Source organism: Melitaea cinxia, chromosome 29 (assembly GCF_905220565.1).
Source record: "Melitaea cinxia chromosome 29, ilMelCinx1.1, whole genome shotgun sequence".
Taxonomy (NCBI): Eukaryota; Metazoa; Arthropoda; class Insecta; order Lepidoptera; family Nymphalidae; genus Melitaea; species Melitaea cinxia.
In genome coordinates this window covers 6322271-6338102 of record NC_059422.1, presented here as the reverse complement: position 1 = coordinate 6338102, position 15832 = coordinate 6322271, and the positions used below count along the sequence as shown (strand labels likewise).

At 33.8% G+C, this 15832-nt stretch overlaps 1 protein-coding gene across 1 annotated transcript; it reads right to left on the bottom strand.

Moving 5' to 3' along the window:
- Positions 1–10658: 10658 nt before the first annotated feature.
- LOC123668013 (pupal cuticle protein PCP52-like) lies at positions 10659–15350 on the bottom strand. The gene is made up of 3 exons (XM_045601831.1): positions 15256–15350; positions 11707–11850; positions 10659–11395 (listed from the first exon to the last, which is right to left on the bottom strand). The coding sequence occupies exons 1-3, from the start codon at positions 15298–15300 to the stop codon at positions 10706–10708; spliced, it is 879 nt and encodes a 292-aa protein (XP_045457787.1). The 5' UTR covers positions 15301–15350; the 3' UTR covers positions 10659–10705.
- Positions 15351–15832: the final 482 nt, after the last annotated feature.

Sequence of the window (15832 nt, the reverse complement as noted above, 5' to 3'; positions counted from 1 at the left end):
TATATATATATATATATATATATATAAACTTTTGCCAATGTACGAAAGTAACAGATAGTCAAACTCGTTCGCTCGCAATGCGTTGTTATTATTTCATCAGAAAATTTCGATGTTGTCGGCCTTAAGTCGTTCGGTACGGCTCGGTCGCTCCCATTTGCATTACCGTTAATACATTGTATATTATTTATTAATAAATAAATGAACTTGAAGTGTCTGCTATGTAATTATTTTAAGTAACAGTATTTAGTAAATTAATTTTGAGATTTATACGATACTAGTCGCCATTTCGCAGTGAACCAGCGTGGTGGATTAAGCTCCGATCTTTCTCCTACACGGAGAGAGGCCTATGCCCAGCAGTGGGAAGTGATAGTACCAGCAACGCCTCGCTGATTCATCTGCATGATATATGGAATATAGCATGTGTTGCCCATATGTTGTGTTGCCTATGTGTTATACTGTTTTTCCAGTTATTTCCGTACCAAGTTTTGCTATAATAAGTTTAGTAGTTTTGGCATAAAAGAGTATTACAAAAGTTCAACCATCCATCCTCACAAGATCTCGTCAGAGTTCGATCAAATTTAAATCGGACCGCTGACGAACACATTCGTATAAAAAATTATCATCAAAATCGATATAGACGGAAAAAATATCCTCCTTTTTTGGGATCGGTTATAAAGTATAATATATTAATTAAAAAATAATAATTTAGTGCGGATCAAACCGCGATATTACACAACATTGCAACGTAAAATAACTTTGAACGGTTTCCATGTAATGAATAACTAATATTACCCTAAGAACGTAACTTTTTATTTTAACTCTAAAAGGGTGTCAATGTTTATTCAATGATATTAACTTAAGGTAAGACATTTATGATAAATAAATATTTTGTTTTATATGGCAAGGTGTTATTGTTCGTCTGTTGGTTTGATCTCGGATAGGAAATGCCAGGTGCGGGTTTTGTTTGAGGCAGTCTACTTTCGTAAGGAGTTTACTTGTAGGTATTTATCTACTAGATGTGCCCCGCGGTTTTGCACACGTTAATTTAAGTAAAAAAAGAGGTACTAAATTATAATATAGCCTATAAGTCTTCCTCGATAAATCGGCTATCTAAAAGTGAAAGAATTTTTCAAAATCGGCACAGTAGTTCCTGAGATTAGCGCGTTCAAGCAAATAAAATAAATTCGTTAGCTTTATAATATTAGTATAGCTGTTTTTTTTTTTTTTTGAATTAAAATTTTATTGCACGCAAACAAAAGATACAATTTAGAACCATTAGGCACAAACAAATAAATATGTAAAGGCGGCCTTATCGCTAAGTTTAGGAAAACGTGCCGGGAAGATTGTATACACAACAATGCAAGTTTATTACAGATATTGAAATTAACTTAAAATACTAAACATAGTTATAATATAATATTCATATACCATACGATACATACAAACATACACATAGAAACAATATACCAATAGATCACATTGTGCAAACGATTCTTAAAAATATTTATTGCCTCTGCTTGACGGATATTATTGGGCACGGAATTCCAGAGTTTGATCAATTTAGTAATAAAGGAATTTTTTGTTTCGATTTTTTTTTTCAATAAAAGGATTACTATACGCTTTTGAGCGACAAATAATCAATAAAAGCAAGTTATTACTACAGAAACGCAAGTTGGATTCAGTGTCATGTCCTAAAAAATTAAACCTTTCCTTAATATAGCGTGTGAGGGTGATAAAGGATTTTACAGCAAAGAAAGAGCATACACATTTCGTCGCTGTCTAATTAGTAACCAACCCATATGCGAGTTTGAGATAAATGGTCAAACTGGCGCAACACGAATATAAAGCGAAGACATATGTTTTGTAATCGTTCCAACTAAAACATTTGTTAATAAAAAAAAATCAATATAAACAATATCGACATAATCTAATAACGCGAGAGAACCCGCGGGGACCAAACAGTTTAATTTATACAGATAAAGTTTCAATATTATCTATAATTTACTAAGGTCCAATTTCAATAATAATCATTACATAGTATAAAACAAAGTCGCTTCCCGCTGTCTGTATGCTTAGATCTTTAAAACTACGCAACGGATTTTGATGCGGTTTCCTTTAGTAAGTTTCCTTAGTAGAGTGATTCCAGGGGAAGAATTATATGTATAATACATACCTAATATAGTAGAGGAACACTGATAGTTTATACAACCGTGCGAAGCCGGGGCGGGTCGCTAGTTTATAAACAAAGTAATGCATTTCTCGAGGAATGTCATGAACATGATATGACATGTATCGAAACACAAGTTACTAAGTACGTAAATAAGTTTAAACTCGTGACTATTTCGTGCTATAAGGATAAATGTACATTTGAAATATTAACTTTCCCTGACACAATAATGTTATTCCTATCACGACGCGACGCGACGGTCTGAAGTAGGTGACCGGGGCGGTTGCATAACTGCGTACGCGCATCGCGACTTCACTTGCCATTGTCGGTAAATTATTTATTTATTTTACTCATTATTGCATTTTGAAATTGTTATATATACATATAGATAGAATCTATATGTGAATTTAAATGAGTTGCCGAAATGTATGTACGCGCTAAACTATAGAAACATTGCAGTAATTAAACGACTCCAAAAAGGAGGAGGTTACCAGTTCGGTTGGTATTTTTTTATGTATGTACACCGATGACGCCGAGATTTTCTGACCCGATTTACGTGATTCTTTTTTGTTCGATGCGGAATTGTAGCCATTTTGTCCCATAAAAATTTAATTCAGATTGTCTCAGTAGTTATTACTTTATGAGCATTTTTGTTAAATCCGACGATGTCATTTTCACGATACTTTGTTTATATGTATGTATGTATGTATGTATGTGTGTGTACTCAGATTACTTTTTTATTTTTTTTTATCACTGTCGGCAAACAAGCGTACGGCTCACCTGATGGTAAGAGATTACCGTAGCTTATAGACGCCTGCAACACCAGAAGCATCGCAAGCGCGTTGCCGACCCAATCCCCAATCCTCCCCCAGGAGCTCTGGTCACCTTACTCACCAACAGGAACACAATACGGCTTGGAAACAGTATTATTTAGCTGTGGTCTTCTGTAAGGTCGAGGTACTACCCCAGTCAACGGCCCAAGTTCCCGAGTACCAAGTTGATCTAGTGTCAAAAGTCAGAAAATACTCACAACGCTGTCATAAAAGCCCAGACAAGAATGAACACCTGTCTGGTCTATACTCTGAGATACAAACATCCAAGCAAGCTAGCTGGCCAATTTAACTCAGACGCAAAAAGACAGGTGTTATGAGTTTAACGCCAATGTCTGTCTGTATGTCTGTAGTACGATGCTCTTAAACGGATGATCCGATCTCAAAGCTACTTCTTTTATGTGATAGCGAATTTATTTGCGGTTCTAAGCTATGTTCAGTAAAAATCAATCCAGCAGTTTGAGGAGCATCAGTACGTTTTTAAAATGATGCAAGGAATTTTTATTTTCGTATGTTTAATGCGTATGGTTTTTTTTTTAATTTTTAATTTAATGGTTACTTGTAATTTATTTTAAAGATATTTTAATAGAAGAATAATTCTGTAAACGTTGATATTTTCCTAAGATTTTGTTATCTTTTTCAGGTAAGTCAAAAGCAGAGCAGCCAACTATATTACAACAGGTATTTCATATTATTAAGACATACAAACTACACTGTACATAAGGCTTAGAAACATTAGAGTAACGTACATATGCCGTAGCTTTTTGGGCAGTTATGCGCTGATATATAACATCCCTTGTAATTATATATCTCTTCTTTTATTATTACGTTAACTATGGTAGCCAAGATAGCCATATTTTAATTGTTTCTGCATCGCGTATTTTGAAACTGTAAGGTAGTTTGACGCTCTTTAACTACCTACCTCATTTGACAGTCTTTTTTCTGAACTCCAAGCAGATGAAAAATAAGATAACTAGCTCAGCGATGTTTATTTGAACCTGTAATTGGCCGTTTTGATTCAAGTGTTCTATTGTCTCAATTAATGAATGAATGAGTAAATACTTGAATAAACAAACAGCTTAATTAATTAATGACTGATGAACGAATAAATGGACAAACGAAATAATGAGAGAATGAATGATTGATAGTAGACACGCCTGAACTGTAAAAACGTGTATTAAAAAGAAATGAGTAGCTAATGCTAATTATTCGGTGCAGGATTACTTACATAAATGATAAAGATGTGTGGATTTAGTGACGCTGTATTTCATGCAAGCAATTTCAATATTATAAATTTTGTATTAAATACAGTTTACTTTTTTAACTGAGTAACAGTGGAGTTTCTTGCCAATTATTCTCTGCGGAATCTATAATAAAAATTTTAATTTGTAGGATGACGATTAATCGTTTTGAAGCCTATTTGAATAAATTTCATTTCCATTTTGATTTTAATACAAAGCAGTTGACTAAGCACTGTGCTATAAATATAATAGCAACACTTCATAAGATATTTGAAATAGTTTCCCCCAAGGCCGTGTCTACTCGTTAATTTAGCGCGTACTAAGTTTTAAATGCGGTTGTTATAAAAACCTTAGAAAATAATAATAACCATATAATTATATTATTGAATTAGTTTTTATCATTTACCTGCATTTCAATTGCGGTCTGAATGTCACTAATTATAGTATGTACTTAACTAAAATTGTTTCTTAGAATGACATTTTTATTCTTCAAATAAATTTCAATAATGTTAAAAATCCATTTAATAACATAGAAGATTATAAAATCACTCTACATTTAATGATATGGGAGTAAAGATCAATGAGTTAAGCGTTTTAAGTTGATACGAACGAAATCATGAGAGACAGAGTTCACTCGTATTCAATCTAATTAGTTCATAATTTTTTCTCTATCTATTAGCGAACTAAACAATAGTCTCGAAAAAAAGATTATATAACAAACAGCGCAGCAGATGGCAGCTTCATCTACCGGATCTAATTAAGAATCTACATTATAGAAAAGTTTTTTTTGTTTTTTTTTTTATATCACTAGGTCGACAAACAAGCGCACGGCTCACCTGATGGTAAGAGATTACCGTAGCTTATAGACGCCTGCAACACCAGAAGCATCGCAAGCGCGTTGCCGACCTAATCCCCAATCCCCCCCAGGAGCTGGAACAGGAACACAATACTGCTTGAAAACAGTATTATTTAGCTGTGATCTTCTGTAAGGTCGAGGTACTACCCCAGTCGGGCTGCTTCATATTTTGAGCAGGACATTCCTGCTGTGCCCCTACCTCAGTTAAAGATACCAAAGAGGAGACACTTTATACCACACTCAGAGAAAGTATACAAAGATAACATTTAAAGTATACAAATGGTGCAAGTGCGACATTATGACTAAAAGCGACTCGCAAACATCAAGGGATTCTGTCGGACATGACATACGTTTCAGCCTGTATTATCTCACTGCTGGGCATAGGCCTCTTTTCCCATTTAGGTCGAGGAATTAAACATGACATAATAATCCCCATATAAGAAATACTTTAAGATCATAGCTGCTTATAGCACGGTTATTAACATAATAAGAACAACATTAAAATATGCCTCGTTAGATTATACGTTGTTACAGAATTCGTTGAAGAAATAAAGGTTCACTGCTTGTTCCCCGTAGGTGATAGCGTGATTAATATGTAGCCTATGTGTGTTGACCCGACTTCTTAATAATATTCCCGCCAAATTTGAAGTAAGTCCATGCAGCACTTTTTGAGTTTATCCCGGACATACATACAGACAAAAATTCTAAAAACTATATTTTTGGCTTCGGTATCGATTGTAGATCACACCCCAAGTATTCTTTTAAAAACATATTCCATTAACAGTTTTGACTTTCCTACCATTTTATTATATGTATAGATAAGGATACAAAAACAACCTTGTTTTCCAGAAAAAATATTTTCGTTCAAGGAACACAGATTCCGATATAAATTAATAGAACGCTCTACAATAAATATACATAAAATTATTAATAAAATGTAAATTACACAAATTATGTGCGTAAATAGATTTCTTAGGCACGACGGCGCGAAAATTATTTACGTGGCAGCTCGTGCCTAGTCGCCATGTTGCCTTCACTTAGGGTTGCCGTCATCTGAATTCTTGAAAATTGACTTACTTTTTAAGACAATTTCTGTTAATTGAATAGCTTTCTAAAACACTAATTATGGGTGTGGCCATAGCAATAACTTTTAGCCTGTGTGGTATTAAAAACAATTTAAATCTTGAAATGTACTCTTTTAATGAAATAAATACGTCATAGTTTAGGCCATATAAAAAGACTTTATCGACTCATATAAACGCAGAGCAGTAATTGTGCATAAAAGTTCTACCCGTTAAGTATAAAGTAATGAAATAATTTTTAAGGATGATTTATTTAAATTTGTTTCACTTAATAGGGTTTAGTCCTTTTACATACTGGCAATAAAAAAATAACCCATTCTCTTTGGCCCGTGGTTATTTTAAAATAAGTGCTAATTCTCGGACTTTTAGTGTTATAGCAGCCCTATTTTCATGTGTAACATTCTATACTAACAACTCATTGTCTACATATTTGAAATATTTACCGCCTGTCTCGATTTCGTACCTTTCACGTTCAGTAACGCAATAAAATGACTTATTTGTCACTAATAACACTATTCTCCGAACCTTCTCCTACGTGGATAAAGAAGCCTATGACCAAGAGTGCGATGTTATTCTGTCAACTATTATGAACAGACATTATACTAAGATACAACTGTGTACTATGTTATAACTATGCAACAAAGAATCAAAAAATTCTTTTTTTACGTAGAACTAGAGAAATGTCGAAGTGAAAAATTCTTTTACGACCAGAATGGATAAAATGTGGTGGCGAAATCCGGAAATTGTTAAGAAAAATTTCGTATGATGAGATAGAGTGAGATTTCGTAGATGAGAGACAGAGACGCATTTTGCAATTTTAAAATTTAAAATTGTATGTATTATTCTGAAGTATATCATATCATCTGAATATAGTTGCGATTATATTCTGAATATTTGTTACGAATTATTGCCTGACTGTATTTTGCGTTTTAGGTGTAGAGTTATGACGAAAAGTCCCTATGAGTATTAGAAACGGTCACCGACTAAAAAAGGTACCTTTCTATTATTCCAGACTGCAATCCGTCTCTGACAAATTTTATCCAGATCCATTCAGTCGTTATTTCATCATTGCGTAACAAACATCTAGCCCAATGGTCGCATTTGTAGTAAGGTGTGGATGGATTTTATAGGAACTGAACATAATATTTTTGGCGACGTTATTTTTGGCTTTAACTTGTGGAGACCTATGTCCAGCAGTGGACTGTATAGGCTGTAATGATGATGAATGATGAACATAATATTGCGTCACTATTTTATTTTAGTATAACTTTTCGTACTAAGTCTTTATTAACAGTTTGACAGTGACGTTGATTTACAAAAAGTTATTGGCAATAAAAAAAAAGATATAAAAAATATTTCCATCTTATCTATAATTGGTAGTGTGAATGGATAAATACGCTATTTTGCTGAAAAATAATTCTTGTAATATAATCACAAGTCCTTTTACTATATGTTTTACTTATAAGTTATAAGTAATATGTAAATTAATGGTAAATCTTGGTCTTCTTTAGGTGTTGGGCAACTGGCCAAAATATTTGCCAACGTTCAGTTTTAAAGCTTTTAATAGTAATAATGTTTCTTTCATCACACATGAGGACCTTAGACCGTGAGGCATACAACTAAATAAATCAAGAGTCACGATATACAAAACTCATTCTATTACGATATTGTACGCAAAAGAAGGCATAGGTGTGTGAATTCATTCTATTGTTTAAAAGTTTGTTACGCGTTAGAATCTGTAACCATGGGTCGTACCTTGATATTTTTCCCGGATAATCATTCTGGTGTAGCGGTGTGAGTCGCCTTATGATCGCGGGTTGGATTCTCTCTCGGTGCAGACTTTTGTGTTCGTCTTTGCACAAGTATTTGCTATCAGTCTGAGTTTACGTCCTCTCTTCTGTCTTCCAATATGTTAAGTTGTCTATCCCAGTTGTTTTCACAAATACCGAAACCATTACTCACGCCTCAGCCTGTAATATCCCACTAATGGGCATAGGCCTCTTTCCCCACGTAGGAGAAGGATCAGAGCGTAGCGCAGATCTTAACGTGCTCTCCGAGGCACGGTGGGGAGACCCACTAGGACTGCACAAACACCCAGACCACGGCAAACACCTGTATGGCCAATACAAATGTTTGTCATGTGCGGGGATCGAACCCGCAACCGCCAGCGCAACAGATACAATCCATGGCTGTAACCGTTGCGCCAACGCGGCGTCATTACTCACGGTAGGAAAGTAATCCACCAACCTCCACATCCATAAACCTCCACAACCTCGTACATTGTGTAGTCGATTTAGGTCAAACCCGTCTCCTATATGAATAAGAAGTTTTCCTCAGGTTATACAGGTTATGTAACTTAAAAACCTTTTTAATCGATCTCGCAAACTTTGTGACTAATTCTTACAAACGGACGTACTGACACTTTGTTATCAATACATTACACTATTTTTATTATCTGCTGTGTGGTCTTCGGTGCGACAAAGCCATCCCTGCGGTCACCAATCCGCCTGCCCAGCGTGGTGACTATGTGCAAAACATATAAGTTCACGCCATTTTTGGCGCGAACTTGTGGAGGCCTATGTCCAGCCGTGGACTGCGATAGGCTGAAGTGTTCATGTCGATGATGATGATGACTATTTTTATTATGACTACTTTAAGCTACACGTGTAACAGATTATTTTCTCAAAATTAATTGCCATTTTATACTCTAATATCTAAATCATGTCAATAAAATTTTGGAAAGTTGTTGTTTGAAAAAATCGAATAGGAATTACCGTAATTATATTTCACATATTTTTTATACATCACTTAGTTTAATTAAAGATAAATCGCATTTTTATTATACATACTAGCTGCCCGGACAGACTTCGTTCTGTCAATAGTTAATCTATACAAACAAATAAAATTGGAGTGTCTGTTTGTAATATTAAAATAACCGCTTTTTACTAAATGCATATAGATGTATACATGGTACATATACCAAAATAATATTTTTTACAATTTTTGTCTGTCTGTTTGTTCCAGCTAATCTCTGAAACACGGTTCATATAACAAAATAACATTTTTTACAATTTTTGTCTGTCTGTCTGTCTGTTTGTTCCGGCTAATCTCTGAAACGGCTGGACGGATTTTGACTTTCACTGGCAGATAGCTGATATAATAAGAAGTACTCGTAGGTTAGGCTACTTTTATTTTATGAATTTTTTTATTTTATAACTCTGCGAACTGAACAATGACTTTTTTGTTAAATTCCACGCGGACGAAGTTGCGGGCACAGCTAGTAGTAAAATAAATGTAACGTTTTCCGAGTGATGACTAAGTTTTAATTTTTTTTTTTATAAAAACCTACCGTGGACTTTAAGGAATATACAAAAAAGCCGAATCGGTCGAGCCATTCTCGAGTTATGCGCTTAGCAACATTCATTTTTATTTATATAGATATATAATTAAATTGTAATCGGCTAATTTCTGTTAATGAAGATTTTTAGGTAAAGGGGTATTTATATCAATAGATGCCAAAATAACTATTATTATTTTTGTCTATTTTATTTTTCTGTTTGTATTTATATTCTAGTATCGCGCAAAGTCTCCACCCCAATCGCATTATCACTCTTCTTATCTTGGAGATGTAACTAAAATTCTGGTATAGGTTTCAGCATAACAGGTCGTCTAGAAGTGAAGTTATTATAAATAATTGTAATTATTTTTTACCTGCCAGGTTTAATAAAACTATGACTTATATACGTACCTATTAAACATATTTGTGGGAGGTAATTTTGAGTTCCTGATATTTCGGCTAGCGCTATATTCACAAAAAACAGTGTCAATATCACACATGGTCAATAGTGGTTTTACATATTAACCAGATTTGGTATTGTTATATAAGAAGCGCAAGTGAAGCCGCGGATATCAGCTTGTATAGCTATAGAAGAAAAAAAAACATTTGACACATTTTGATCTATAAATACCAAACGTTTTTTTACTGTCTACTCCAGACAAAATTAGAAAAAATCTCGTTACGTATTTGTCAATCGACATTGTGATCTTTGAATTAAAGTTTTGTGACCTTGTGAATGTAATTCGCTCATTTTTTATAACATCTGGAGCCACGTGACTGTCAAGTACGGTCTTTGACATTTTAAGTGGTAGTTTATTATACGTTTCAGTTTATTTAGGCGGAAATAGTATGGCTGTTTGCTCTAAATTAATTCAATTAAGTTTCCAACAAGCACCAATTCAATTAAAAATATAAAAAAATAAAAAGTGATTTTCATACTACGAATGGATTGTTAACAAAAAAAAAAAAAAAAAAAAAAAAACAAAAATACCCATGTATTGTTTAAAATTACGAGTCAAAAGTTCCTTCAAATGGTATTTCGAATTCTTACTTGCTCGTCCTTTAGGCATCACTCGTGTGTTTAAAAGTACTAATTACATATCAAAGTAACCTAATAAATAAAAAGTGGGTAATAAAACGCAAAATGGTTATTATAAGTATTTTATTAAGTTGACTTAAGCTTCCCCATCACTTACCACACGCTTTTAACGGAGTATAATGGGGCCGAGTAGGGGTAAGCGGCGTGGACGGGGAAAGCTCTGAAAGCTGATTGGTAGGTAATCGGTGCAACATAAGGCTGGTAGTTGAATCCGGGAGCGACGGCCACAGGAACTGGGAAGACTGATTTCAGTTGCTCCAAAGCAGCGCTTTCAGCCTTAAGAGCTTCAGATGCGGCTGACTTAACTTCGACGGCCGCTTCAACTTTCTTCTCACCTTCAATAGGTTTCTCAGCTTCAACTTGCTTCTCAGCCTCAGCTGATTTTACGGCTGGCTGACTTTCAGTCTTTACTTCAGCTGTGGCTTCGCTTTTGATGGCTGCTGTAGCTTTATCATCGCTGGAAGCGGAACCGATAGCGACACCTGGAGCTATCACTCCGGCGGTTGGGATTCCAGGGATGACGGGAACTACGCCAGTTAGAGCGTAGCTCTTAGCAATGACGTCAGCGTTGCTAGCAATGGCAGCGTCGATCTTAGCTGCAGCGACTTGGGCTTCGTTCATGGCTTGCCATTTCTTCTCCTCAGCAGCCCAGAATGCTTCTTCGGATTTCTCTTTGACCAAGTCATTAGCTTCGATCACTCCCTCGTTTCTGTTTTCAACGGCTTGGATGGCTTGTTCTTGGGCTTCGTCGGCGATGAAACGGGCCTGGTCTACTGCTTTTACCTAATAAGAAGGGGATTTTATTTTTAGCAAATCAACTATCTATGAATTTCACTATTAAATATTAAATATAATAATTTTCTTTTGGTCAAAGGCCGTTTAACCTGTTACTCCGTCTTTCCTTCAAAACGGCTTAGCTAATATGATTTTTAATATTGCACCTTACAGTAAAGGATTTATAACAATGCTATTAAAAGCATTCTACTTAGTAAATATATTCTCATTTTTAAAAGTATTCCATCACTGAAGATAATGACTGAATGCTCGATTGATCCGAGGATTTATTATCACTAATGATCAATGTTATATTTTACCTGAGCATTAATAGCTGCAGCCTGAATGTCGCCAGGGGGTATAGTAGGAGCTACAGCGAGGGTTGGTATCGCCACTGCCGCATATGGCACTGGTGCCAAGATAGAGGGCGCTGCCGCAGCGCAAGCGAATAGGGCTGATAGAACCTAAAAAATAATAAAAAAATTGTAGATTATAAAAGAAATTATATTTTTAATATTATTTTCCTATGTTTTGAAGTCATACAGTTTATTATAAAATATGGCTTAGTGTTTTAAATGTAGTCAATGCCGCGTTAGTTGTATAGCTGGTATAGATGATATAATTTATGTCAGAAATGTAAAATTACACACACACACACACACAAATCAGCCTATGACAGTCCACTGCTGGTCACAGGCCTCCACAAGTTCCCACCAAAAATGGCGTGAACTCGTGGTTGTATGTAAAATGAACATATTATTTATATATATTATTTTTGGTAATTTGATATTTATGGTAATTTTACCTTTTCTTCAGGTTAAGGAAATAAACAACCATAAGAGGTCTAGTTAAAAACAAGTTTTATCAATAACTTTGCGCTGTAGTTTAGCTTTAGTGTCTGACATTATTTCTATTTTATTATATTTCTATAACGATATGGTATAACTCATATGATAATAAAGATTACTTTGTTAATTTGTTTGTTGGCAAGACTTAATAATCCAATTAAGATAAGTGCGTATTTGTTACGAAAGATTGTAGGCATACTAATGTTATGTTTTGACTCGTGGAATAGGACTAGTTATCAGAAACAACTGATCTAACACGTATAAAATGAAATGAACGTAAATCTGTAATCTTTTTTTTTTAATTTTCAACAATTATACTTGCCAAAATCGAAACCAAAAATTACTTACTTCAGTAGTATTAATTTTTTTTTAATCTTCAATATACAGACTATTATATAATTAATGAATGAGTAAATTATAATAATATGAAGCTACCACCGATTCGCAATGCAGATTATCTTGAAAAGAATCGGCAATAAAAGAGATAAAAAAACACTTACTCTTTCAAAAATATTTAATTAGACTACTACGCAATTATTTACTGATATTAATTTCTCAAACAAACATGAACCAAAGTTATTTTTTTTTTAATATTAAAAACCAGTTTGCTTAAAGCTTTCAAAGCTCTACCGTAGCTTATCTTGAGACATTTGTACATACTTAATAACAAAATACTAAATATATTGGAATGTTATCATTATTCAAGAGATAATAACAATAAGTGGGCATATAACAAGTGCCAATAAGTTCCGTGGGCGACTGGTTCAATGATTAACAATTATAATGCGGTATGCGGTAACGAAGGTCGTCGGTACGAATCCATTTACCATAATAATTAGCGAAAACTGTACGATGATACGCGTTGTTGGAATTTTTATTTGTATATTAATTTCATGATGAAATTTCTTAATGCATTTGGTTCGTAATACATGTAAGTTATGTTACAAACCTTAACACATAATTTATATTATGTATATTTTGCATATAAAAACTATTAGAAAAATACGCGTAATAAAAAAAAACAATTGTGCTCCTACAGTAATATATGAAACGTAACTCTCTTTCTATCTTCACCAGCTTATACCTCTCTTATAACCTCTCGACTTTGTTCGCCTCGCCCGATCACACTTTTCGTAACGGTCTCGTCATTTTACTTCAAAGAGAGATTTGTTTCGTCTATACTCTGAATTGTCTTAAAATACTTGATTTAAATACTTTTTTTATGGAAACGCCTAGTATACCATATTATATTTACTTATTTCCAATATTTGGACGAGGCCTATGTCCTGCAAGGGAAATCAATGTTTGGGTGGTGGAAAATATTTTTTTCATGTTTTTTTCTAGTAATTTTATGGAGCTATGCCGTTATATATAATACTAGTTGTGCCCCGAAGTTCCACACGCTTTAATATGAAGAAAAAAAATAGCACATAGCCTTCCTGGGTAAATGGGTAATCAACACAAAAAAAATACAATTCGAACCAGCACCAAAACCAGTTCCCGAGGTTAGCGTGTTTAAACGAACAAACAAACTTTTCAGCTTCATGATATTAGTATAGATATGTCACGAGTCAAACCAGGAAACACAACTAGTTTTTTGTTATACATAATTAAAAAGCGTTAGCATATATGATAAATAAGAATTATCGATCTAGGAAACGATTAATGCATTTTATAATGTACTAGCTGACCTGGCGAACTTTGTATCACCTTATTTTTTTCTGAAATATAATAATAACATAATATATCTAAATAAAATATAGCCTATCTTTTAAGTTGGATCGAACTGCACATGGTGTGCGAATTTTATTATAATCGGTTAAGTGGTTTAGGAGTCCATTGAGGACAAACATTGTGACACGAGATTTATATATATTAAGATTTATATATGCACTAGTAATGCAATATAGCTTATCAATAGATGATGAAAAATAATAGCTGATATCGAAGAAGGTTTGGTCTTTTTAGGTATTTCTATATTGCACGCCCTGCGGTCACCAACCCGCCTGCCTGTGACTATGGGCAACACACATGAGTTCACGCCATTTTTGACGCGAACTTGTGGAGGCCTATGTCCAGCAGTGGACTGCAATAGGCTGAAGTGATGACGATGGTGATGATGATATTGCACGCCTTCTAGGAGGCTGTGCTTTACTCTCATTTACACTTAAGTCTCTCGATTTTTATAACACTGCATAAGTATGCTATAAAAGGCACGCTTTTGTACAAAGTACATATCAAACTATAAACGTAATATGATTAGAAGTATTTTTTTAATACTAACTATTATGGTAATAAGAATCGGTCAAAATCTTATTTTGTTTGGACGTCAAAGTTTTGGATGTACGGATGATAGCAAAATAACGGAAGGACCATGTGATGAAATCAACTGCTATTTTACTTTTTTACATAAAATTTTAATTTTCATTTTTATAGAAAATAATAATTTAATCGATTGAGGCTCTATTAGATAGCCATGATACAAAAGTAGAATGAATGAATCAATCATTTGACATAAATATAAACTGTATGTTAATTTGATTTTTTTATTAATAAATAATAAGAAATAAACTTTTCACACTTAAAGACTCTTTCTTGTTTTGGGAATCCGGGAATACAGTACACAAACCAAACGAACACGTCTAATCATGGGAAATATGAGTTTGACCTATACAAATTATGTTTATGAACGGGGATCGAACCCAATTGAAACGATTTTTTTTTTCTTAAACATAATATTTGTCCTTTTTTAATTAAAAGTGCGTTTTCTGCACAATCTTTTAATATTAATTAAGCTAAATAAAGTTAAATTTAGTATTGAAAAATGCTTCGTTAATAAGTTTTGATAAATTTAAAATACGAAAAAATAATATAAAAAATAAAACAACGCTTGATGTATCCAAAAAATAACAAACAAACAATGTCAATAACCCAACCCACAACCTTTAAACACAACCGAGTGAAAACTCTCGAACTTTCCACAGATAACACAAAGAAACTATTAATAAAATAAGAACTAACCAGAACTCTCATCTTGATGTCTCGAAGGCTACTGATTGCTCTCATCACCGCACAAAGCGTTTTTATATTCCGCTTATACGATGGAATAATATAGAACAGGCTGGATACTGGATTACATTATAAGTAAAAAAAAATGAAATAAAACGTCAGCCGTCCGAGGGCGGGATGTATGCAGGAAGCGCGCTTTTTGACAGATGGAAGCCATATTTGATTGTGGTTTTACGCTTGGCGCCAATTGCATACATAGAATTTAACACTGTTTTGTGCGTTATTAAAATACTTTTTATAACACGATTAGTCAATTTTAATTTTTTAAAATGGAAAGTTTATAAAGTTTATTATTATTATTATTATTTAGAAGTAATGGTTTTACTAGTGGTTAATTAGAGCACGGACGATAGTGCTATTATCACATTGGAATAGATAAGATCAGTGAATTAGGGGTTACAGAGATGTCGAAATAAAATTAGTACAGTTAATTTAAGTACTTAATTAAATTTAAAAACTGCATTAACGTCTTGAGTAAATAGAAATGGCATTTGTTAGATGAAATGGCATTTTACTGTCGCTTAAAATT

Bases quoted from the DNA above. Each gene is read 5' to 3' on its own strand.
- LOC123668013 (XM_045601831.1), bottom strand. From the start codon at position 15,300: ATGAGAGCAATCAGTAGCCTTCGAGACATCAAGATGAGAGTTCTG. The intron at 11,851-15,255 runs GTTAGTTCTTAT...ATTATTTTTTAG, and splicing joins ACATCAAGATGAGAGTTCTG to GTTCTATCAGCCCTATTCGC. The intron at 11,396-11,706 runs GTAAAATATAAC...CCTTCTTATTAG, and splicing joins CTGCAGCTATTAATGCTCAG to GTAAAAGCAGTAGACCAGGC.